The sequence below is a fragment of the Prinia subflava genome, chromosome 19, assembly GCF_021018805.1.
Source record: "Prinia subflava isolate CZ2003 ecotype Zambia chromosome 19, Cam_Psub_1.2, whole genome shotgun sequence".
NCBI classification, from domain to species: Eukaryota; Metazoa; Chordata; class Aves; order Passeriformes; family Cisticolidae; genus Prinia; species Prinia subflava.
In genome coordinates, this window is record NC_086265.1 from 9,443,424 (window position 1) to 9,467,821 (window position 24,398).

At 55.2% G+C, this 24,398-nt stretch overlaps 1 protein-coding gene across 4 annotated transcripts in view; it reads left to right on the top strand.

Annotated features, from left to right (window-relative positions):
* The first annotated feature begins 10,499 nt into the window (after window positions 1-10,499).
* Window positions 10,500-24,398, top strand: part of RBM19 (RNA binding motif protein 19) — a 53,190-nt gene continuing 39,291 nt past the window's right edge. For 3 of the 4 annotated variants that reach the window (XM_063415946.1, XM_063415947.1, XM_063415948.1), the window contains exons 1-19: window positions 10,500-10,619; window positions 11,230-11,412; window positions 12,151-12,282; window positions 12,473-12,511; window positions 12,992-13,205; window positions 14,177-14,439; window positions 14,895-14,969; window positions 15,197-15,275; window positions 15,928-15,999; window positions 16,915-17,115; window positions 18,058-18,188; window positions 18,552-18,673; window positions 19,353-19,449; window positions 19,868-19,978; window positions 20,419-20,619; window positions 21,208-21,325; window positions 21,592-21,734; window positions 22,718-22,778; window positions 24,032-24,111. In XM_063415946.1, coding sequence (XP_063272016.1) covers window positions 10,584-10,619; window positions 11,230-11,412; window positions 12,151-12,282; window positions 12,473-12,511; window positions 12,992-13,205; window positions 14,177-14,439; window positions 14,895-14,969; window positions 15,197-15,275; window positions 15,928-15,999; window positions 16,915-17,115; window positions 18,058-18,188; window positions 18,552-18,673; window positions 19,353-19,449; window positions 19,868-19,978; window positions 20,419-20,619; window positions 21,208-21,325; window positions 21,592-21,734; window positions 22,718-22,778; window positions 24,032-24,111 — 2,358 coding nt within the window. In that variant the 5' untranslated portion in view covers window positions 10,500-10,583. The remainder of the gene's footprint in view (window positions 10,620-11,229; window positions 11,413-12,150; window positions 12,283-12,472; window positions 12,512-12,991; window positions 13,206-14,176; window positions 14,440-14,894; window positions 14,970-15,196; window positions 15,276-15,927; window positions 16,000-16,914; window positions 17,116-18,057; window positions 18,189-18,551; window positions 18,674-19,352; window positions 19,450-19,867; window positions 19,979-20,418; window positions 20,620-21,207; window positions 21,326-21,591; window positions 21,735-22,717; window positions 22,779-24,031; window positions 24,112-24,398) is intronic. The other variant, XM_063415949.1, reaches the window with a different exon arrangement.

Below are 24,398 nucleotides of genomic sequence, written 5' to 3' on the forward strand. Positions count from 1 at the left end.
AAAGGGAAGGGAAGGGAAGGGAAGGGAAGGGAAGGGAAGGGAAGGGAAGGGAAGGGAAGGGAAGGGAAGGGAAGGGAAGGGAAGGGAAGGGCTGTTCACCAGGCTCTGCACAGAGGGAGGAAGGGCTGGGCACAGATCCCAGCAGGGCTGGGGACAGCTGTGGGCTGGGGACACATCTGCAGCTCCATCACAGAGCAGGTTTGATTTGGACAGAGGGAGATGCCTGTGGTGGGCATGGGGAGCTCTGCCTGGAAGCGTTGCAGGTGGGACAGGAGGAACCTGCTGCTTTGTTGGCTTTTTGTTTTTGTCTCACCCCACTTGATCTAAACACCCATTTCCCACCCTCAGGAACTCAGGGCTCCTTAAAGAACCTGTTCCCCCCAGCTTGGCACTGATCCTGCCAGATCCCTCCTGCCAGAGGGAGCAATCCCTGACCCATGAGACCCAGAAGCTGGCAGCTTTTGAGCACCATGGAAAAAACTCCTGTGCCAAAATGGCAAAAAATCAGGATAACACCCCAAAGAGGATCTCCTGGCCAAGAGCAGCATCCCTGCAGGGCGCTGGGGCCTGGTGGGCACAGGGGCTGTCCTTGCTCCCTGCCCCATGAGTGTCCCTGCCTGTATGTCCCCATGCCTGATGCTGCAAAAGCCTCTTCCCTGTGCACAGAGCCCTCCCACCAAAAGTGGGAGTCTCAAAGGAAGATGCAGGGGTTATTTCTCAGAGCAAGTGATGCTTGGGAATTGAATTGTCAGTGGTGGCCAGGAAATGCTGCCATTCCTTCCCTTCCCAGAGCTGGGAGATGATAAACACCGGGGGCTGCCTCCATTCAGCTGTGATCCATCAAGGAGGGGGGGCCTGGCCCCAGAGAGGGGGTGAGGGAGGTCAGTGATTGTGTAAACAGGCACTTTAGAGTTCACCCCGAGCTGGTATTACTGTAATTCATTAGAGGTGTCAGCCTGCTTTGTAGTTCCTGGCTTGGAGAGCCCCTTGCCTGGCAGCTTCCAGCACCCAGCCTCGCCAGCAGAAAAATAAACCTCTGCAGGAGGCAAAGCTGCAGTTGCAGCACCACCCTTAAATAAAATAAAAATGAAGAAGTGAGGTTTGGTGTCTCTGCTCATTTCCTGGCCGGGCTTTGCTGCAGCCACAGAGGCTCCTGCTGCAGTGGGGAATCTGGGCTTGGAGAAGGCTCTGAGTTCTGCTGCTGCCAAGCACAGGGAAGGGAGGTGCAGCGTGACCACCAGCGCTGGAATTAAGGGATGTGTTCAGGGAAAACAGCTTGAGGGCACAGAACACACTGTGCTCTCCCACAGCCAGCATTTGCTTCGAGGAACTCCAAACCCTTTCTAGGCAGGACCTTGAGGACCACAGGAGCTGTGGGCTGATCCACCTGTGTGGAGCATCCTTTCCACCTGGGAGCAAACCAAACCCCACCAAACCAACACCTTTGTTCTGTCCAGGGCAGAGTGGGGAGCCTCCTGTGCATCCCCACCTGGGTGCTGGGCTTGGCAGGGAGCCTGGTGCCACTCGTCAGCATCTGGGGATGGAGCAGGGCCGTGCAGGGAGCCTGCCAAGCCCCGAGGAGGAGGAGGAGGAGGAGGGCTGGAGCTCTCTCCCCCCTGCTGGAACAGCTTGTTCTGCTCCCCTCGCCAGTTTGCTCTGCTGCAATGCTTCACCCAACACAGAAGGACACTCAAAGCCCCCTCCCAGCAGTGAGGAAGCCCAGCATGGGATATAAACTGCCAGAGGTGTGCAGGGAGAGGCTCGTGTGGAGGCTACAAACCCTGGGGGAGGATGGAACACTGTGGGGCAGCCCCAGCAGCTCAGGTGGGCGCTCTGGCATGGGGGCGGTGATGCTGAAGACAAAGAGAAAGAGAGGGAGAAAAGTGATGTTCCACTCTGCCCCGAGAGTGATGGCAGCTCCCCTTCCAAGCAGAATATCCCTGCAGGTGTGGCTGGTGAGCAGAGGAAGGCTCTCTGCAGATGGAGGGGTTGGCTGGCTGCTCCTGCCTGGATCCTGTGCCCGGGGTGCTGCACACTCCCCAGCAGGGATGTAGGAGGTGGAGCCTGGTCAAATCCAAGGTCACCTCCCAGTGCTGGTGCAGAGATCAGAGAGGAACAGGCAAAGAAATGCAGAGGATTCAGCTCTGTTGGCAAATGCGGGCACCTGGTGAATCCCTCTGCAGAGCTGGACTTCATCATCACCCTCCAGGTGACACAGCAGCCTTAGGCTTGCATGTTTTCAGGCACTAATGAGGTGCACTAATGAAGTTTCTCCTCCCTGGGGTAGCTGCTGCTCAGTGCTATTGGCTCTCACCAAACCCACGCTAAGGGAGATGCACTGTGCTGCTCGAGCACGCTGGTCTGGCCGAAGAGAACAGAGCCCCCTCACTGCTGAAATTCCAGAACTGGCTTGTTGAAGGCTGGATTTGATGATCTTGAAGGCCTTTTCCCACCTTAATGATTCCACAATTCCAAACAAATGACTACTAACCCAGTGACAATTTGCATTTCTCCCTTACCTGCCCCCTACATGCCACAATCTGCTCCAACCCCTCCTCTCCACTCGCCAAACCCACTGCTGTGGTATCAGAATGCTGCATTCCCAAATAAATCAACACTCTGCCAGGGAGTGTGTGTGAAACCTCCTGAGATGGACCCACTCCTGATGCCTTGGAGCTGGAACGAGGAAAGTGGCAGCTCCCAGCTCTGTAATTGCTAATAAACCATCTGGCCTTGCTTGTTTTAATTGTGTGCTCTCCCACGGAGGGTCACTGAGTGGAGGGGGTGCCCCACATTCCCGCACGTGGCATTTCCCCAGGGATAACTGTGCAGGGATCCCAGCACCAGGGCTTTGATTCCCAGCCACGGCAGGCAGGTGCTTCCAATATTCCCCTGCTCAGCCTCTCCGAGAGGGAAAAGCGTTTGCAAGATGCATCTGGAGGGGGGAGGCGGAGGAGGGGGCTCAGCCGGGGTGGGAGGCGAGTCCTTGGTGGGAGCTGCCCCGTGGCCTCGTGTCACAGCCGTCCCCTGGCACATCGGGCCCTCCCCGTGCTGCTGTCACCGAGTGTGGCCCTCCCGAGGTGTCAGCGGTGGCCTGTCACCCTGTGCTGCCTAGAGCAGTGCCCAGTGCTGTCCCCTCCCCTTCCACAGCTGCCTGTCCCTCACTGCTGCCTCCCCCTCCATCCCTGCCCGCGTGTCAGCTCTGCCTGGCCGTTTGGGATGGGATGGGATGGGATGGGATGGGATGGGATGGGATGGGATGGGATGGGATGGGATGGGATGGGATGGGATGGGATGGGATGGGATGGGATGGGATGGGATGGGATGGGATGGGATGGGATGGGATGGGATGGGATGGGATGGGATGGGATGGAGAGCTGCATCCCTGTGCTGAGGGTTGATTTCCCAGCTTGGGAAGCCTCTGGCCACTTCCACAACCCCCACAAAAGTGAGGGTCCTTGGGTTGTCCTTGGTGCTGGAGCACAGGCAGTCCAGGTGTGGCAAGGGGAGGCTGTGGTGACATCCTGGCTGTGTCACCAGGCTTTTCCCTGTGCCTCAGTGTCCTTCCCCGCTCTTTGGTGGAGGACGTGGCTGCAGTGGGGGCTGTGGATCCGGGTTTGTGGGGGATATTTTGGCAGGTGAACCCTTTGGGTTGGGACATACATGACTGTGTCTGTGGGGACGTGGCAGTGCTGATCACAGCACCCCTCCTGCCTTATTGACACTTTCTGGAACCTCATTTTTCTGGCAAATCTTTCCAAGGAGCCTTCAGGTTCAGTTGCTCCCTGGGAAGACCCAGCACCTCCTCAGCCCCACATTCTGTGGGTCTAGCATTCCCTGTTTTCCTCTGGAATGGGCCACCTGCAGCTGGGGGGCTCAGCCTGGAGAAAAGGAGCCTCAGGAGGAGCCTCCTGCTCTCCACAACGCCCTGAGCAGAGGCTGGAGCCAGCTGGAGGTTGGTCTTTCCTCCCAGGTAATAACTGACAGAGAGGAAACAGCCTCAAGTTGCACTGGAGGTGATTTTGATTGGATATTAAGGAAAATTTCTTCATGGAAAGAGCTGTCAAGCACTGCCTCAGGGCACTGGTGGAGTTGCCAGAGCTGGAGGAATTTAAAAGATGGGTGAATGTGGCACTGAGGGATGTGGCTGGACCTGACAATCCTGCAGATCCCACAAGCTCAGCCATCCCTGCTCGCCCTGGCAGCCTCTCCCCGTGCCCTCCACCCCGGAGTCATGAGAGATCCCAGCCCTCAGCAGTGGGAGCCCTGTTCCCACCACTGCCTGCCCCTTTCCTCTGTGCCGCCCCCACCATCTCCTAAACCCCAAACTCTCCACGCACTCCAAAGGCTCATCCCTGCCGGATTCCCGCCCGGCGCACGAGCATTTCCACGTCTCTTTTTTCCCAGGTTTGCTGATAAACGCTGTCTCCGTGCCCCCGGCCGGGATGGATCCATTATCAGGCACCGCACGGCGAGGAAGCGACCTGTGACCCGCCCGGGGACAGGGTGACCGCAGGGAGCCGCCCTTATCGGCCCTTTTAAAACTTCCCTTCCTAACGTGGCAGAGGAGCCCGGGCCGAGCCTGAACGGCCCCGGGAGGAGGAAGGTGCGGCCGGGCAGGACGAGGGGATGCGGGGAGCTGTTGCCCTGGTTTTTCTGAGATTTTTTAAAGCCTTCTACTTGTTCATAAGATGGAGTCACTTCTTTAGTTACTGTACAATATTAAGGGTCAGTTTTTCACTTTCTCACACTTTGGAACATAAACATTTCTTGGTTTTGTTCACTGTCCTTTGCCTACATATTTCTAGCCTGAAAATAATGTTGGTTGACAGCTGGTCTGGCCAGTGGGGTGAAGGGGTGGTAACCCCAGAAGCCAATCCACAAATGGACCCACAAATGTATAAAAATGGAAGAAATAAACAGGCTGGGTCCCCTTTTGCTGGGGAGCAGCCTTTCACTGCAGACCTCTGCCTCCGTGTTGTTGTTTTTGCGTTCAACAGGGAGCATCAGGCAGCGGGGTGGGATCGCTCCTGCCGGGAATGGAGCGGATGCTGAGGCTGGGAAGGGCTGCAGTGAAGCCCATGAGGGTGGAGGAGCCGAGCAGGGAAGGGCTGGGGGCAGCTCGGGGGGCTGAGCCTGACAAACGCCTGGCCTGGGTCCACCTGCTCCTCCAGACAGGATTATCGGGAGAAACCCGCCAGGAGATAAGAGCGGCCGCGGGGAAGGTGACAGGTGACATCCATGGCACCGGGGCCCGGCCCACACATGCGGGCTGTCCTGCCACCCACACACCTGGCAGGGAGCAGGGTGGGAGCCGTGTCCTCGCTGTCCCCAAACCCCGGCTGTCCGTCAGGAGGGGCCCATTTATCTTCCCTTTTCCTCCCGGCTGTTTTTAGAGCAAATGACCTCTCCATCCATCTTTTTTGGAGGTGATAAAAGTCTCAGGGCATCTCTGCCCCTCTTTTTCTTCAGTTCCCCTTCCAGGGATGTGGGAGCAGGGATGATGGAGGAGTGAGGAGGAGATGGGAATCCCATTTCTCGTTGCAGGGAGGATAACACCGTGCTCGGGACAGAGCCCTGGGGCAGATGGAGCAGCCCTGCTCCCCTCAGGCTGCCGGGGCACGGGTCCCTCCCTGCGACGGGCGGAGGGCTCTGCCTGGGTGGGTCCCTGGGCGCCCCCCCGGCTCCCCAGCAGGATTAGCCAGGATGGGTTTTTGCCAAGTCCCGGCTGTCACTGCGTTCCCACCTTTGATCAGGAGTCGGCATTCCTGAAGTGCTCCGTCTCCCACATGTTGCGCTGATCAAAGGCAGCTGTTGCCTGGACCCTCCCCTGAGCCCATTTGCACACACACACCCCCAAAAATACAGAAATAAAGGGAACTCGAGGCGCTGGAAGGGGTGATGGATGAAGGAGAGACAGGGCAAGGGCAGCAGCAGGAAAATCCCTCTCCCTGGTCTCCTCATGGAGGGTCCCATCCACACCTGTCAAGAAGGCTGGTGGGGATCTGCCAAGGTCTGAAGGGAAACGCTGCTTGGGGCAGCTTGGAAAACGAGTTGGGCCTTATCTGTCACCTGGAGGAAACAGTGTGCTGGGTGGGTGACAGCAGCAGCTGGGCAGCTGCAGTGGTGGCAGAACACAGCCAACACCTTTAGGTGGGGTCAGGAAAGAGCCTGGATCGACCTTTCCCTCAATCCCACCCCAGTTTTGGCAGTCTGTGTGTGCTCAGTGCCAGAGTTCCCTCTGGAGAACCATGGGAGGCTCTGCTGGGAGACGTGGGCTGTGATGGGTGGAGTGATGCCAGGAGGGGTTTGACCCCACGGATCATCTCCTTCAGCTCACAGCCACCACCATCCACTGCTCCAGAGGACAGGAGGAAGGGCTGGCACCTGCTCTGGTGGTGGCTCCTCTCCTGGGCAGGTGTGGTCCCATTAACTCTTCGGGCAGATGAATTAATTATTGCTCATGGACAGGGTTTAACCTCTGCTCCCCAGCTGCTGTAATGCAAAGCCCTTGGATTATCTGGATTTCCAAGCCCTTTGTGAATCCTCCTCCATGGCAAGTCAAGTTGGCATGAGCCCCTTGTTTGTGCCCAACGTGAGGGGGAAAATCCCTCCTGCCCCTCCTCATCCTCTCCCCCATCTGCTGATACTCAGCGTTGCAGTTTAGCTGGAAGGCTTTGAAAAGACACAAGCTCCACAAAAAGCTGCAGGTAGAAAGAGGGCAGAGAGCAGGAGCATGGACACAGTGCCAGCCTGTCCCCTGGGCTGCAGGTTCAGGTGAGGGCAGGTGTGCTCAGAAGCCAAATTGTGCTGCCCACAGTGACACTGCAGCAGTCACACCCCCAGGCAAGGACAGGGAGCAGCGTCCTGTCCCTCTAGCAGAGGGCCTGGCAGGCCAGGCTGGGCACAGTCCCAGGGATGAAGCCCTTCAGAAGGGCAATTTCTCCTCCTCCTCCTCCCTTGGCTCCATCCCGTTGTGCAGCATACAGAAGGGACAAGCATTCCAGGCACTGCCTTTCCAAGCACCAGCTGTATCACTAAAAGCAGCCTTTTATCCCCTTCAGGACTGTCAGGACAATTTGCTCGGACAAGGAAGCTCTGACCATCTCCCCTCCCAAAATTTAGCATCTCCAGCAGCAAAACTGAGGTTCAGTGCTGTTATTAAAATGATGCCACCCACTGAAGCAGGCCGTGAGTGTTGCTGGGTCCCTTGCTGCTATCTGTGGGTTAATTTAGTTAGTAGTTAGTTAATTTAGTTAACTTAGTTAATTTAGTCAGTAGCAGGTCCTCAGCCAGCTGACAGTCCTCTGCAGTAACACCCCGAGGCTGAATTCCACCCATTCCCCACATCGAAAAGAAGAAGGACTCAAGCTCTGGGTGCCGAGGAAACCGAGCACCTCCCATGCACTCAGAACCCCCACAGCCCCCAGAGCCGTGCAGCAGCGTCCTGTGAGCACAGAGAGGCTGCCTGGCATGGGGGAACCTGTCACAGCCAAGGTGACCCCGGCTCAGAGGGATCTTTTCCCTTCCCTGTTCACCTCCAGAAGCGTCCGGCGGTGGCCGAGGCGCTCCCGATCCGACAGGCATGAAGGGCAGCCCAGGGCTGTGCTCGTCCTTCTGGGCAGGGCTGGCAGTGCCAGGGCTGTCCGGGCAGGGCAGCACCCCACAGCGGCTGCTCTGCCTCGGGGGCACAGCTCTGCCTTCCTGCCTGGCACGAGTGGCACCTGCAGAACTCAGGAGAAACCCCCGGTGCCCCTTTGCGAGGGCCACAGAGCAAGAGAAGCACCTCTCCAAACACCACAGCAGCCTCTGCATCTGGCCTTCTCACACCCAGGGGCACACAGCCTCTGCAGCAGCTCTTCTCTTCTCTTCTCTTCTCTTCTCTTCTCTTCTCTTCTCTTCTCTTCTCTTCTCTTCTCTTCTCTTCTCTTCTCTTCTCTTCTCTCCTCTCCTCTCCTCTCCTCTCCTCTCCTCTCCTCTCCTCTCCTCTCCTCTCCTCTCCTCTCCTCTCCTCTCCTCTCCTCTCCTCTCCTCTCCTCTCCTCTCCTCTCCTCTCCTCTCCTCTCCTCTCCTCTCCTCTCCTCTCCTCTCCTCTCCTCTCCTCTCCTCTCCTCTCCTCTCCTCTCCTCTCCTCTCCTCTCCTCTCCTCTCCTCTCCTCTCCTCTCCTCTCCTCTCCTCTCCTCTCCTCTCCTCTCCTCTCCTCTCCTTCATCTCCTTAAAATCCCCACTTTTCCAGTAAAAAGCATATTCCCAGTCTTACATTTACAAACTAAAAATCTTACCAACCCCGAGGAGCAGAACCCACAAAGGAAATCAAATCTGAAGTCAGTGTGTGTAAATCTTGCATTTCTGTACTGAAGCTTTGCATCTGGGGAGGGACAAAATCAGTTGTTTTTGATGAAGTCAGACCAGCAGAGCCGAACATTTCCATGGACTTTGCCAAGCCCACGTTCCTACATGGCCACTGGAATCAAGTTGGGTCCCTGTCCCGGTCTCAGTTAAGCCCTGTCCCCCCAAACTCCCCTGGAGGAGAGGCTCTTTCTGATCCCAGGCACCTTTAGGGGTCACACCCGGAGCAACTGAGCACTGGGGCCAAGCTCCCACCTGGGCAAATCACCCCTGATGGCAGAAGAGGCAATGAGGAGGCAAACTGCAGCCCCAGGAGCAGCTGTGGTGGGAGCTGAAGACCTCCAGAGGCAGGATCCATCCCCATCCGTCCCCATCCCTCCCCATCCCTCCCCATCCGTCCCCATCCCTCCCCATCGCTCCGGTCAGCAGCAGGGACGGGCAAGGTCAGCGCTGCCTGCCCGGCGTGGGCACGGCCGGCGGCTGCAGGCAGCAGGTGAGGAGGACACGGGAGGGAGACAGGGGGACAAGTGTCTCTGGGAGGACAGCAGTGACAGGGACAAGGTCTGGCTGCGTTAGTGACGACGTGAGTGTCAGTGCCAGCCTTCATCCCAAGTGACAGCCCTGACAGCCTGGCCAAGGGTGAGGCAGGAGCAGAGGGCGAGGGGGGCAGGAGCTGGGTCCCTGTGCTGTGACAGCTCCCGGAGCCCCCCGTGAGGGGACAATGGAGCAGCTGCCCCAGGAGCCCCCGGCCAGGGTGAGAGGAGGATGTGCTGTGCACTTCCCTCTGAGCAGGGCACCCGTGGCATTCCCAGGGCATCCCGCTCTCTCCTGCCCGCCCTGCCCCGGCCCTGGGCTGTGCTGTGCCTCCCTGGAAAAGGCATTTCCCTTGGTGCTCGCCCCAGCGAGAGCAGGGGTGCACCCCAGTGCCCCCAGCACACCGGGACGTGGCTGGGCTGGGGTTCCTGCCCTGTCCCTCTGCTGCCTTCAGCCCTTGGGGTGGGCTCAGCAGCCTCCAAGGGCAGCAGGAGATGGTGTGAGGGGGCTGGAACTGCTCCAGGGTACCCCTGCGGTAACTCCAGACTGTGGGGAGAGGGGTGAGGGTTGCTGCTGAAACTCAGAGCTGTCCTGAGCATCTTTTTTTGGGAATAAACCGGATTTCTGGCTTGTGTAAGACAGGCAGAGCAGGGCTGAGGGGTTGTGAGCAGGAGCAGATGCTTGAAGAACAACGGTTCTGCTCGGCTCCCAGCAGTGGATCATAAAATATCCTGAATTTAAAGGGACTACAAGGATCAGAGTCCAACTCCTGGTCCCCTCCGGGGGAAGAGCTTCTTCCTGATATCCAACCCAATTTTCCCGTGGCACAGCTCCAGCTGTTCCCCGGGGTCACAGCCCCTCATGAGGAGGCTGTGGGTGGATGCTCAGGTAGGAAAGCACCCGCAGTGTTTAGCAGCCCTGAAGGGATTTTTTTATTCCATGACTTTTGCTCTTTTTTACCCTTTGGAGCTCTCACAACACAGCATCCTCTGGCTGTGGGGTTATTCAGCCATTATTGGAGGGAAGCCACTTTTATTCATAGAATCACAGAATGGTTTGGATCTGAAGGGCCCTTTAAGCCCATCTCATTCCATCCCTGCCACGGGCAGGGACACCTTACATTATCCCAGCTGGCTCCAAGCCCTGTCCAACCTGAACACCTTGAACACACCCAGGGATCCAGAGCTTCCCTGGGCCAAACCCTCTGTCCCCCTTCTCTCCTCGCTCCCGCATGACTTTTAGGCGTGACACCGAGGCACTCAGCGCCATCCCCTCAGCATCTCTGGAGAGACTCCGGCTCAGCGGCCGCCCGGGGCCGGGAGCGGCGGGCGAGGAGCTCCCTCCTGCGGCCCCGCCGAGCAGCGCGGCCGGGCCGGGGAGCTGCAGCCGCGCTCTGCGGGGAAACCCGGGGGTGATCACGCCGTGCTCGCCCTGCCCGCTCCTCTCCCGCCCCCGCCGCTCCCTGCCCCGCTCCCTGCCCCGCTCCTGCCCCGCTCCTGCCCCGTTCCCCGCGGCGCTCCCGCGGCCCCGGCCCCTGCAGGCCCCGTTGCTAAGGGCCCGTTGCTAAGGACCAACATCCGGGTCCCGCCCGGCGCATGCGCGGTACCGCCCACGCGCCACGTGACCCGGGGAAAATGGCGGCGCCCATGGTGCGGCGTGCGCGGCGCTGAGCGCTCTCTCCTCGGCGTCTGTCGCTGCCATGTCGCGACTTATCGTGAAGAATCTCCCCAATGGGGTGAGGCGGGGGTGCAGGGGCCGTGCCGGGCCTAGGATGGGTCTGAGGGGACGCTGCGGGGGAAGCAGGATGCCGGGCAGGGAGAGGAGCAGCGTGTGCTGGGGACGGGGGAGAGCGGGGACAGCCCCCGGGAGAGAAGATTTGGAGCGGTGGGAGGGTGAGGTTTTGGAGGAGGAGTGGCGAGGGGAAAGGGGCTGTGAGGGGTCGTGTTGAGTGCTGGGGTGGGGAACACGGGGACAGTTCGAGGGCAGGACGGTGGGAGAGCTCCTGGAGGAGCGAGGAGGGTGCAGGAAGCGTCATGAGGGGCACGGGCTGGGCAGGTGGCAGCCGCCCAGCGGCTCCTGTTGTGGTTCCTGCGCTCCCCTCGTTGTCCGGGAGTTGGTGCCGGTGCTCTCAGTGCGGCTGTGCCCGGCAGGATCCCGCCTGTTCCCCATCCCCGTGTGCGGATTCCTGCGGGAGATGAGCGGGTTTGGAGCCTGAAGTGGGGTTTGGCTCACGATGTGCTTCCTGCGGCCTTCAGAAGCCCTTTGAGACAGAACATGTCGGGTTGGGTGGCCCTCAGAGCCTCTGTGTGGCTGATTTCTCTCCCTGCCGCCCCCTCCTGTCCCAGATGAAGGAGGAGCGCTTCAGGACGCTCTTTGCTGCCTTTGGCACCCTCACCGACTGCTGCCTGAAGTACACCAAGGATGGAAGGTTCCGGAAATTCGGCTTCATCGGCTACAGGTCCGAGGAGGAGGCTCAAGCAGCCCTGAAGCACTTCAACAAAAGCTTCATAGACACTGCCAGGGTCACGGTGAGCTCTGAAAACACCTCCCTGAGATTCCTGAGGAGGGGATTCTTCCCTGGGAGCATGGGCAGGCCCTGGCACAGGGTGCCCAGAGCAGCTGTGGCTGCCCCTGGATCCCTGGCAGTGCCCAAGGCCAGGCTGGATGGGGTTGGGAGCACCCTGGGACAGTGGGAGGTGTCCCTGCCATGGCAGGGGTGGCTCTTTAAGGCCCCTTGCAGTCCCAGCCATCCTGGGATCCTGTGCCTGTCCTCTGTGAGTGCTGAAAACCTGATCAGAGAGAGGAGTCAGGTAGCAACAGCAGAGTCTGAGTGTGTGAAATAAAATCACACAGCTTTCTCACACTGGCCTGGGAACGTGTAAGGGGGAATCAAAAACAATCCTGGGAAGGTGAAAAACCATTAGCAGGGGGTGTTTTTCTAACTTGTTGTTTACTTGGGAAAAACGGCCAAGGGGTGTTTTTCTGAGTGTCCAACCATTTCTCTTGCTCTGAATTGTCTCTATAAAGGGCAATGTAAAATAAATTCTCCTTCTGGGAATGGAGAGTCCATGTCCATTTCTGCCATCCCTAATCCTACAAGGACAGTCCACTCCTGACATTCCCACAGGGATTGAAGGTGGAGCTCTGTGCTTTTGGAATAATCATCTGCAAAAGCTGTTCCTGCACACGCCCTGCCTGCCAGCAGGGCTGCAGGAATTCCTGAGTGAAGGTTGAGTGTGTTGAATCAAGGACCTGTCTCGTTCCAGGTGGAGCTGTGCAAGTCTTTTGGTGACCCTACAAAACCCAAAGCCTGGAGCAAGCACTCTCAGAAGGCCCCTCCCTCAGAAAAGCAGACCAAGGAGCCCTCGGCCACTGCAGCTCCTGCAGGCACAAAGAAAGTGAGTCTTGCCTGGTTCCTGCTGTGTGTCAGAGCCAGAGGAGGGTGGCCTGGGCTGCGGGAAGGGGACAGCAGCTGGGACACCAGGTGCTGGTGTGTCCTGCCCCAGGGTCTCTGCTCCCTGTGCTGTTGGGTTACCTGGAATTGCCTGTGCTTCTAATAAACCCTTCGGGTTTGTTTTTTTCCCCAAGCAGAAAAAGAAGAAAGATCCAGTGGATAACTTAAAGGAGGTGAGTTGGGGTTGGATGCTGTCCCTGCATTCTTGCTGCTGAATAGTTCCTTCTGTTCTACCTCCCACGCTGTTAATTCAGGCTGGGACAGCCCAGTTCTATTGTAAAAAAATCATTTTAACAACCCCAACACGGGGGTCCAGCTTTTTAATGGTCACTCCTGTGAGCACACTCTGCACCCAGGTCAGCTCTGTTTCAGCAGCTCTGGGGTTTAACCATCTGTGAGTTTTGCCACATTTAACTTGTCTAGCTTTTTCTCTTTTTGTTGTTTTGTTTCCCTCTTTAAAGTACTTTCTAAACACAATTATAAAAAAAGAATAGGAATGAACACCTTGAGAAGATTTTAATCACCTTGTCAGTGTAAACTGAGCTCCCCTTAAGGGATTTTTGGTTTTACACAGCTGGAAATGAGGTGATATCTTTGATTTCAGATTCACTATGAGTCTCTTTTCACAGCTTGTCTATTTTTTTTTTCCACAGCTGGAGGAAGACAAAACATTCCAGGAGTTCTTGGTGGTTCACCAGAAGCGGTCCCAGGTGGCCACTTGGGCTAACGACACTTTGGCAGAGGAGCCTCAGAAGGGAAAAGCAGCAGCAGCAGCAGCAGCTGATTACCTGAACTTTGACTCAGACGAGTCTGAGGAGCTGAGCGAGGCTGGGGATGAGCCCTCGGGAGATGAGGAGGAGACTAAAGGTACCCCAGGGAGCTGCCAGCCTGTGCTTGTCTCAGTCACAGGGAGTGGCAGGACTGCACTCAGTGTCACCAGCAGGGAGGGGTGTCACCTTTCTGTGTGCTGGGAATGTCTGGCTGCTTCCCCAGATTCGGGAAAACGTGGCAAATGCAGTGTCTGATACTTGGGGGTGGCATTTGTGCTTTCCCTGTGGCATTAGGGAGGAGTAACAGGGCAAAGATCTGCAGCTCTCCTTGAGGTGCTCTCCTGCCTGCAGCCCCTTCCATCTCCAGGGTTCCCAGGGCTGGCTGTGGTTTCTGTTGTTCAGGAGCCTGGGGGTGTCTGAGCGTGTCTGGCCTGCCTTTGATGCACGTTCCTGGAAGCTGGGCCTGCCAGGGCTGGTGGGAAGGGACAGGGTGCAGTGTCCTGGCTCCCCAGAGGACATCTGGAGTGGGGGGTTCACTCTGAAGGCTCACAAGGCTGTGCTGCAGCCTGGTGTGTGTATTTGAGAACCAGTGTCCCTGCAGCAGGGATGGGTGTGGCTTTGGAGCTTTTCTCCCTCCCTCCATGGGGTTTCCTTTGGCTGTTCTGGTGGAGTGAGTGGTGTTTTCCCTGCTGCTCCCCATGTCTCCTCGGGTAACTCAAATGCAGGTGTGGTTGTGTCCTTTTCTCTGTAAAACTAAACCTTGAAACCCTTCTCTGAGGCCTGCTGGGAGTTTTTAGTTAAAATTGTGACAAAATACCTCATCCTGGAGTACCTCAGACCCCTTCCTAACGTGTTTTATACATGAACTGTTACTTTGAAATCCAGGCTGTCAGTCTGGAAGTGCCGAGATGAAATTGCTCTGCTGTTCTCAAGCCTTTCCCATGGAAGAGGTAGAGGATAAGGAGGTGTTGGTCATGATTGTGTCAGTTCTCAGCTTTTTCCTGGCCTGGGGGAAGAGCAGCAGCATCTGTGTGGAAAAAAACTTTTCTGCTCTCTCCTGTCTGCCAGGAAAGAAAGAAGGGAAGAAGGCAGCCACCAGCAAAGACCTCTCAGATATGGATTACCTGAAATCCAAAGTGGTGAAGGATTCTTCCTCCTCATCCAGTACGGAGGAAGAAACAGAGAGTGAGGAGGAGGAGGAGGAGGAAAGTGAGACTGAGGAGGACTCAGGCATTGCAGAAACCCACCCAGAGAAAAGGGGGAAGCCAAAAGCCCAACCAGCAGAGCCAAAAACACCAGCGGGGAAGAAGAAAAAAGGATCCACGCTGGAGGTACAGCTGAAGTCGTTTTCTGTCCTCTTTGAAGCAGCAGCTTTGTGGATGGCAGGTGTCTGTCAGGCCCTGCAGGGATGAGCTGACAGCCTGGGAAGGCTGCAGGGCCCAGCTTTCTTGGCATTCTTGGTGTGACCCATTTACAAATTTTGCTGAATGTCCTCAGGGCTGACTAAATTCCCAAAGATGGGACTTCCACATGAGTGCTGCTAGTGCCCTTCTCAGAGGCTTTTTTCCAGGAAATGCTGTCCTGGAAGCAGCAGAACTCAGTTTTCCATGGCAGTGCACCTTCAGCTGGCACCTCCTGCCCCAGGCTGCTGCAGCAGCTGTGGGAATCTCCTGAAATTCCCTCCCTCTCTTCAGCCTCCTGTTTGCTGGCCAAGCCCAGCTGGTTGTGCTGTGATTTTTGTTCTTTCATTCAGCTTTTTCTCCCTTTTCTCCCCCTCTCTGTGCAGAGCCAGGGCAGCTCAGGGGAAGGCAGCACTCCGTTCACAGTGAGGCTTCGTGGGGCCCCCTCGAACATCACCGAGGCAAGTTTGCTTTCCCAGCTGGGGAGGGAGGCTCAGGGCACCTCTGCAAGGTGTTTGCAGAAACTTTTCACTCTTTTGAGGGTTGTGTGGGTGAGCAGGGGAATTTCTGGACTGTCTTTGCACAGAGATCTGTTTTGTGAGCTGGGTGTTTTATGCATAAAAAAACCTGCAGCTTGATGCTTCCTGTATTTGAGAGGTTGTTCAAACAATTCTAATTCCTCCCACAGCAAAAAATTCGGGATTTTTTCTTCCCTCTGAAGCCAGTGGCAATCCGGATGGGAAAAAAGGCCCAGGGGAAGAATTCAGGTAAGAGCTGTGTGTGGAAGTGGGGTGAGATCTGTGATTTAGGGGAGCTCTTGGTCACCCTTCTGCTCTTTTAGTCTGCAGTTCCAAATCCCTGGCTCATGGCCTGATTCTTCCAGACCTTTCTGTGACTTTGCAGCTCTCCTGCCCTACTTGCTGTCCACAGGACGCCCTGGGCAGAGTAAGGTTGGCTGTGCTCCCTTAGGAGTAGCTGCAGGAGCCTTTTTTTTATTGAGCTGCATCCAGAACTTTATTCTAAACCCCTAAACCGTGCCAGGGAAAAGCCTTTTCCTCTGGGATAGCTGCAGCAGCCCAGTGCTGATTTGTGTGAGCAGGTCCCTGGAGCTTTGCTGTGTGCTCTTTTCCTTTAACAGTCCAACAAGGATGCACCTTTTATTTGCTCTTAGAGGCACCTGTGAAAGCCTTCAGCTGCTAAGTCAAGTTTTTTTTTTATTTGTGTACAGAGAATAAGCTTTGACAAGGCAGCCTTCCAGTCTGACATGGCCATTTCCTGGCTGGATTGAAACTTTTCATGGGAGCTGAATGCTCTGTCTGTAGGAATCTCTATTAAAGCAAGCCCAATTCACCCTTAATTACCCAATTAGTGGCTCTGTGTGTTCCCCACATGATGCTCAGCTGAACCTTCCCCTCCAAGGTTACATCTTTGTTGACTTGAAGACTGAAGCAGAGATGCAGAGGGCCTTGAAGAGGAAGAAAGAATTCCTGGGTAAGGGCTGTTTGTTCCTGCTCGTTCCGGCCCTGGGAGCTCAGCTGCTCGAGTGTTCCCTGCACAAGTAGCTCCTGTGATTGGAGTTTGTCCCAGGCAGATGGGGAGCTTGTTCCTGGGGATAAATCAGGTGCCCTGGCAGGGGTGGGGTTTGGGGCCCTCGTGGTTTTGCCGTGTTCTTGTTGGGATAAAAATAACACAGCTTTGTACAGACAGTGCTGCAAGGCTGGGTTGGAGCCCTGGGCTTAACCCTTGGAGTGACTTCTGAAATTCTGTTTGCAGAATGGCTGCTTGGACTAGGCTGGGGCTCTCTGAAGGGAAAGGGGGCTGCTGTTGATACCCTGATTTTTATGAAGATTGACTCTTACAGCCTCCACCTCCCCTTATTTCTGAGTCCTGCTCAGAGCCTGTGGGGCTGCAGTTGTCCCTAACCCTGGGCTCTTTGTGATGTTTCAGCTTTTGTATTTTCCACTTTCTGTACTGCATTAGTATGGACTCTGAACTTCATATAACGTGCTACCAAGTTCTCATCACAGTTTACTCAGACAAAACAATCCTTTTCCAGCTCAAGGACACTGTTGCAGCTTCAGGCCCAAAAAGTATAAACAGCAGCAAATTGAGGAGAGCAGTCTGTGAGGGTGGGACTTCATAATATGAAGCTGCAATTGGACAATTAACCCCAATATGCAAATGGACCAAAACTTATAAAAATAAGTGTCAAAACTTGTGACCCAGAGTCCATCTTGTACTGCCCGAGGTGCCTCCTTTGAAGCCCTTTTTAATACCCCCCTCCTTCATTCCTTTAACACTGACAAGCCTGTTCTGGGCAGCCTCTCAGGGCGTCCCTGGCACGCGGGTGCTGTGTGCTGGTGCCCCGGGAGGTGTCCAGTGTCCCTCTGTGTTCTCTGGGAGCAGGCGGGCGCTGTGTGGAGGTTTCCCGCTGCACGAACACCACAAAAGAAACTGTCCCAGCCAAACCTGACCACCAGCCCTGGCAGAGGAGGCTGAGGGACGATGAGGAGGAGGAGGACTTGTCGGAATCAGGGAGACTCTTTGTCAGGAATCTGCCTTTCACCAGCACCGAGGAGGACTTGGAGAAGATCTTTTCCAAGTATGGTGAGTGTTTGCCACGGGACTGGAGCTTGCAGGGCAGGGTCTTTCCTTTGTCCAGAGGTTTTCCTGCTGGGTGGGAATGCACAAAGCTCCATGTCCCACATCTCTTGGACACGGCCCGGCTCCATCATCTTTGTTTTCTGGTGTGATAATGTGAGCCTGTTTGGCAGGAGGCTTCCTGCAGGTTAGAGGTGAATCCTTGAATCCACTTGGCATTCCAAACTTGGGGTGTGAGTTTGAGGCTTCCCTCTTCTACCCCCAGATTCAACACATTTAAGGTTATCTTGGCATCCTGGGGCAGAGAGGGTGAGGTTGTGGAAGTCTTGATCCCTGACTGAAGCTGAAGGCAGCCGCTCAGAGCTTGCTTGGTCTGTGTTTTCACCTGTCAGTGTTGCCCTAGTTTTTCTGAGATTTTTTAAAGCCTTCTACTTGCTTATAAGATGGAGTCAGTTCTTTAGTTACTGTACAGTATTAAGGGTCAGTTTTTCACTTTCTCACACTTTGGAACATTAACAACCCTTCTTGTTTTTGTTCACTGTCCTTTGCTTACTTATTTCTAGCCTGAAAATAATGTTGGTTGACAGCTGGTCAGACCAGTGGGGTGAAGGGGTAGTAAACCCAGAAGCCAATCCACAACTAGACCCACAAAATTATAAAATGAAAAGAAATAAACAGGCTGGTCCCTTTTCTGGGGAGCAGCTTTTCACTGCAGACCTCTGCCTCTGTGTTGTTTTTGCGTTCTGGTCAACAGTCAGAGCCCATGAGCTGCCACACCTGGACTGGGGTGCTTGTGCTGGGCCTGCCTTGTCCCTGTGCAGCTCCTGGCCCAGCCTGGTGGCTCAGCACACACCCAGAGCTGCTCCCCTCACCCCTGGTCGTGTCTGGGAGGTGCCAGCTCAGAGCTGTGCAGGGACACCTGTGACCACCCAGCCTTGCCTCCTGCAGGCCCCGTCTCGGAGATCCACTACCCCATAGACACACTCAGCAAGAAACCCAAAGGATTTGCTTTCATCACCTACATGATCCCTGAGCACGCTGTGAAGGCCCTGGCAGAGCTGGACGGGCAGGTGTTCCAGGTACAGCTGGATGCTTCTCCTGTGCTTTGGACTGCAGCTGGTGGGAATGGTTGTTGGGAATGTGGCCGAGAGTTTGCTCCTGGGCTTTGTTAAAAAGGCTGAGGCTCTCCTGCAGGTTCTTGGGGTAGAGTAGCTTGGTTTGAATGGCTTTGCAGACACCAAAACCCTGGCAGAGGTGGGGAAGCAGCTCTGAGTCTGTCTCACACTGTGTGGCCACTTTGACTTGCAGTTGTGGCTCCTTTGAGAAGGAAATTTCCCTCCTTCCACCAAGGCTGTCTGACTAGGAAAGGTGCCAGGAAATTTCCTCCATGTGGATGTCTGGATTATTCCAGAGCTGCTGGACCTCTTCTCCCTGTCTTGCAGGGCAGGATGATGCATCTCTTACCCTCCACGATCAGAAAGGAAAAAATGGAAGAGGGAGATGCAGAAGAGTCTTCCTCCTACAAGAAGCGCAAAGAGGCCAAGGACAAAGCCAGCAGTGCCAGGTACAGCACAAGCTGCCAGGTTCCCAGGAAGGGGCAGGAATGCATGTGGGAACTTCACAGGGGCTGTAGAGATTCCCAAAGCTGCTGAAGCATTTGGTGTGCAGCTCTTTCTTACCTACCTGACTCTGCCCAAGTAGCAGCAGCAGAAATTGAGAGCAACAGGGGTTTGAATGGCTTTGGTATGAGTTACTTCTCTCATAAGAGTTAGTCTGATTCTGTAATTCTTAGAGGGGTGTGGTTTCAGGGCAGCTGGGCCTTTCTCCTCTGCTTGGCCACCTGTAATCCCAAAGCTTGTAGAAGCTTTTTCTTGCTGTGTGACAAATCTGTTTGAAAGAGGTGGCTGCTACTTTCTGTCCTGAAGGGAAAAGGGTGCAGCCTTGCTTGCGTGGGGTTTGTGGGTTTAGGAAACCAGTTGGAAAGGTGTGTTCCTCTGAGCCAGTACCTGAACCTCAGCTGCAGAGCTGTGAGCAGTCAGGGCTGGGCAAGCAGAGCTCTGCTGCCTGCACTGCTCTCTGTTCGCTCTCCAGTCACATCTCCCTCATCCTGCCCCTTCTCTAGGGATCTTCCACCCTTCTTTCCCTCTCTCCTCACCCTCATGGTGGTGCTCAGAGCTGCTCTTTCCCAGGCCTGTTGACCAGAGGGCCCCATGGCTGACCCTGGCTGTGTTTTCTCTTGCCAGCTCCCACAACTGGAACACGCTGTTTGTGGGGACGAGCGCTGTGGCTGATGCCATGGCCCAGAAGTACAATGCTTCCAAGAGCCAAGTGCTGGATGCTGTGAGTTGGGTTGGGATGGATCAGCTGGGGTGGGACATCCCTTTCCTGCCTGTTTCTTTGTGCCCTTCCTGGTCCTGTACAGGAAAAGCCTCAGTGCATCCATGGGTGCCACATAGGCTGAGGCCTGTGGTGCTCTCCTGAGCCTGTGGATCCCTTGGTCCCCAGCCTTCCTTCCCTCTCTGCTTTTCTGTGGCTGAATTTTGCATTTCTACATAACTAGAAGTTGGTGGGAATTTAAACTCTAAGGCTCAGATCCTTCCTGGAAATTTCATTTTACTTTGGGATGAGTTTGAATTCCAACAACACAATTTCCAGCGGCTACAGAGGAGCTGGATCATTTTACCCTCAAGCTGCCTGCCACATTCCCTTTGCTTCTGGGAGCAGCAGGAGCAGCAGGTGACTGAATTCTTGCCTGCAGGAGAGCAAAGACAGCGTGGCAGTGAGAGTGGCTCTGGGAGAAACGGAGCTGGTGCAGGAAATCCGCCGGTTCCTTGTGGAAAACGGAGTCAGCCTGGATTCCTTCAGCCAGGTGAGGGGCTCACCAATGGGCATCCACCTCTTCTAGTCCTGGAGTTCTCAGCCCTCTTGGAAATTGGTAATTGAATCCTCAGCATCCTGCAGGATTGAACCCTCCCTGATGAATTAGGAAATGTATCCATTTGAAAATGCAGCTGCCCTTGGGATGGCTGAAATCCATAATATGAGGCTTTAGGATGGTGGGCAGCTGGCTGTAGGCAGGGAAGGAGCCCTGTGGATCTGCAGCTGGAACCTCCATCCATGGGATGTGTTTGTAGTGGGATGTGGATTTTCCAGGCAGTGTTTCCTAAATCACTCTTGGCCCTTTGGGATCTGGGAAAGGAGCGGCACAGAGGGAGGGAGAGCACGGCCAGATCTGAACCCTCCAGTCAGAAACTTGCTGAATTGCTCTCTCACATGCCCTGTTCTTTCTCTCCCTGCTGGCTGTGCCAGGCTGCGGGCGAGAGGAGCAGGACGGTGATCCTGGTGAAGAACCTGCCGGCCGGCACCAGCGCCGCCGAGCTGGAGGAGCTCTTCGGCAGACACGGCGGCCTGGGCCGGGTGCTGCTGCCTGAGGGAGGCATCACGGCCATCGTGGAGTTCCTGGAGCCCTCAGAGGCCAAGCAGGCCTTCACCAGGCTGGCCTACTCCAAGGTGGGGGCACTGCCCGGGGAGCTGGGAAGCTGCAAAGGGCTCGCTCTGAGCCTGAGGGGCTCAGGGAGCGTGGGAGGGGTGAGAGCCCAGAGCCACTGATGTTCCAGCCTGTCCTTGGCATTTAGGTACAGCAGGGCAGGGCTCAGCCTGCAGAGCATGCTGGAGAAGGGGGCTGTGACATGGATGGAGGGTTTCTTTTCCCTTTCACAATCCAGGAGTGACCCATGGCAGGCTGTGGCCCTGTAAGGCTGGATCCTTTTGTGACAGACAGTTTATGCTGTGCTCCTGTAAGGCTGGATCTTTTTGTGATACACAGTTTATGCTGTGCTCCTGTAAGGCTGGATCCTTCTGTGACAGAGAGTTTAGGCTGTGGCTCTGTAAGGCTGGATCCTTTTGTGACTGAGAGTTTTCTGCTGTGCTCCTGTAAGGCTGGATCTTTTTGTGACAGAGTTTAGCCTTTTGGAAAGGTTACCCAGCTTTTCCACTGCTGTTTTGTTGTTGAGTGAGGTGAAAATGAAGCTGAGAGCAGAGTTTTTCCTTCAGGCCTTGCCCTTCACTCCTCAGTTCTCTGCTGTCTTCTCTTCACAGTTTCATTCTGTGCCCCTGTATCTGGAGTGGGCTCCAATGGGGGTTTTCCTCAGCCCAGCCCCTCAGAAAAAAAAAGCTGGGGCTCCAGGAAAGGAGGATGAAGCAGGGCTGGCACCAGGTAAGGACTCTGGCTGACTTCTGGGGGTCTCTGTGTTTCTCTGCTGTTGTGTCAAGCCCCAGGATATGTTTTGTCTGGGTGACTTCCCCCTGTGTGATCTTCCCTAAATACACCACCTTTCTCCCCCTCCCAGGGGCTCCCCCACAATCTGAGTGGGCAAATCCCCCAAAATTTGGCTTTGTTGCCAAATTAACGTAAATAAACTTAATTATAAATTATAAAATGCCAATAAACTTAAAAAGTTGAGTTTGTTCTTCTTGTTTCAGGTGAAGCTGTAAAAGACTCAGAGGAAGCAGCAGCACAGGAAGAAGAGGAGGAGGAAGAGGAGGAGGAGGAAGAAAATATTCCTGGGTGTACCTTGTTCATCAAAAACCTGAACTTTGCCACCACAGAAGACACACTGAAAGAGGTGAGCAATGAGGACACAGGGTTTAAAGGATTTCAGCTGCAGTCAGTGTGACCTAGTGGGAAGTGAGAGAGCACTGGGTTCTACTGGGGCTGGGAACATCACTCCAGGTGTCAGTGAAGACAAATGCATCTGAAACCGTTTTGGTGGGGTTTAATTCCACCTAGAGACAGGTGGAGGCAGCAGGAAATCTAACATTCCTGATTTCCCACGTTTTCTGTGATGCTCCTCCTTGGGACAGGCACTGCTGCAGCTCTGCCACTTCTTCATGTGTGAGAGGCAGTGAATGAATAAATGCTGATTCCTGAACGTGCTTTTCCACTCAGCTTCTGCTGACATTGTTGTGCTGCTCCACCTCAACAAAGCACGTGGGAGAGAGCATGGCATTCCTGAAGTTGTGTGGGCTGTTAATACCAAAATAAGGAAAAGCAGCTGGAATTCCCCATCTCTGGCACTTCCTGTAGCCATGTAAAGTGCCACATTCCATGGCCCAAGAATTCTGGACCTGTGGGGCTGTGTAGAGACTCTGGTCTAGCTGTGGACAGATAAATGTCCAGAGGAGGGCTGGGACTTGTCCCCTCTTTTTTTCTGGCTTTACAAGGGAGTCAAATCAACTGTTTGCTACCCTCTAGCCCCCCATTTTTGGGAAGAGCTGTGTTCTAGGGCCATCAAGGCACCACCCACCCTTGAGGCCTCTACCTGGCTGAGGGTACCTGGTAATCCAGAGTGTTCCTCCAGAGCCAGCCCAGATCTCTGCACTTCCTGAGGGGTGGTGGAGGATTTCTGGGAACCGTGTCTTGCTGTCTTTAAAGCTCTCTGTGTGTGTGTGTGTTTGTACAGAAGTAATCTGATGAGGAAGGGCTCAGCTGCAGTGCCTGGCAGGTGTGTGCTGGGGGAGGAGGGCTGTGTGCAAGAGGGCCACGCTGGCAGTTGAGTTGCAAGCCTGTGTCAAAGGGAACCGAATCACGTGTCCAAATTCCTTGCAGACGTTTTCCAAAGTGGGAGCCCTGAAGAGCTGCACAATATCCAAGAAGAAAGACAAAGCAGGTACTCTAGATGTTGCTGTTCAATTCCTCTCCTTGGCTGGTTGCTGAGGGCTCAGGTGTGGCATTGCTTCAGCATTCATCTGGCTGAGCGTTTGTGTTCCTGCTGGCAAAATCCTCAGTGCTTGCAGAAGTGTTCCTGTCGAAATGGCTGCCAGCAGCAGCCAAACCTTCCCCCGGGGCTCGGGCACAAGGTTAAGCCCCATTGTGGGATTTGTGGAGATGTGACCTTCTCTTGAGATGCTGAGATGGGAGAAGCCAAACTCCTTCAGGATCACAGAGGAGAGTGGGATGCAGGCTGACAGGAGCCCGTGCCCCGTGACGATTAAAGCCGGCTTTATCCTGGAAATGGCCAGATCCTCAAGGATGCCTGGCTGAGAGCTGTGCTGAGTGGGCCTGCTTTGCCTTCTCCCTGCCAGCCCTGAGCCCCCCAGGCTGCAGGGAGGAGTGGCTGTGCCTGTTCTTGGCTGCTCTCACTTCCTGAGGAGTTGGATTAAGGCAAGCGCTGGCTGGAGGGGCTGTGGCTTCTCTCTGGGAGCTGCACAGCTTTGTGGCATTTCCACAGACAGAGCTTCCCTGTCATGGGATGTTTGAAAACTCAGATCCCCTGGGAGACAAAGAAATAAAGAGAATTCTTCAGTTCTGCTGGTGGGTCTGGCTGTAGGTCTGAGCAGGCAGCACCAGGTGTGGGCTGGTCTTGTAGCACCTGATCCCTTCTGGCACTGGGGGCCATCTCTACACTCTGGCACCACTGAGGAGCTGAAGTTGAAAATGGGGAGTTGTTATCTCCCCTCATTATTAATTATCCCTTAATTACGGCTCCTATAGGGGCGGGTACCACTCAGGGGCGTGGTGTGACTGCAGGTCAAACCTTTGCTGTGCAGGGAGGTGAAGAGATGTCTCCCTTTGCAGTGGAAGTGGCAGCTGCCCTCTCCAGCTCATGGGATGTCTGTCTCCACAACGGGGTCGCTTCCCCTGACTGTTGTGCAGTGTTTTGTTTGAGGAAGTTGCACTGAGATGGTGCAAAGCAAAACATCTGTTATCTCCTTTTCACACCAGCACCAAAACCAGCTGGTCCAGAGCAGTGCCTTGCTCAAAAACTCAGCTGGGGGTGCTCATGAGGAGCATCCAAGTCCAGCCCTTTTCATGGGATATTAAGCTTCTGTCCCCTAGTTTGGCAATCAGTGCTTGCTCCTGGTTTGTTTTTATATCTTACATCATCACTGCTTTCTTACCAAGTGCCCTTCTCTCCCACAGGGGCTTTGCTTTCCATGGGCTTTGGATTTGTGGAGTACAGGAAGCCAGAGAGTGCCCAGAGAGCGCTGCGCCAGCTCCAGGTGAGCCCGAGCTGCCAGCCCGGGGCTCTGCCCCCAGCCTGGGGTCAGCCTGGCAGCCCCAGGGGCAGCTGAGGATGGCACTGCTCTGGGTTGCACTGAGCAGGTGGAGAAGCCTCTAAACTGGCCAGGTTTTTGAGGGGAGAGGGTTTGTAAAAGGACAGAATTGTAGGAAAGTGTGTTTCTTAGTGTTCATCCAACGTGGAAACCCCAGAAAATGTACAAGGATTGAATTTTCATGAGTTTTCCTGTCAGGTGCCCCTTGCAGGGGCCACAGACTCAGCTATCTC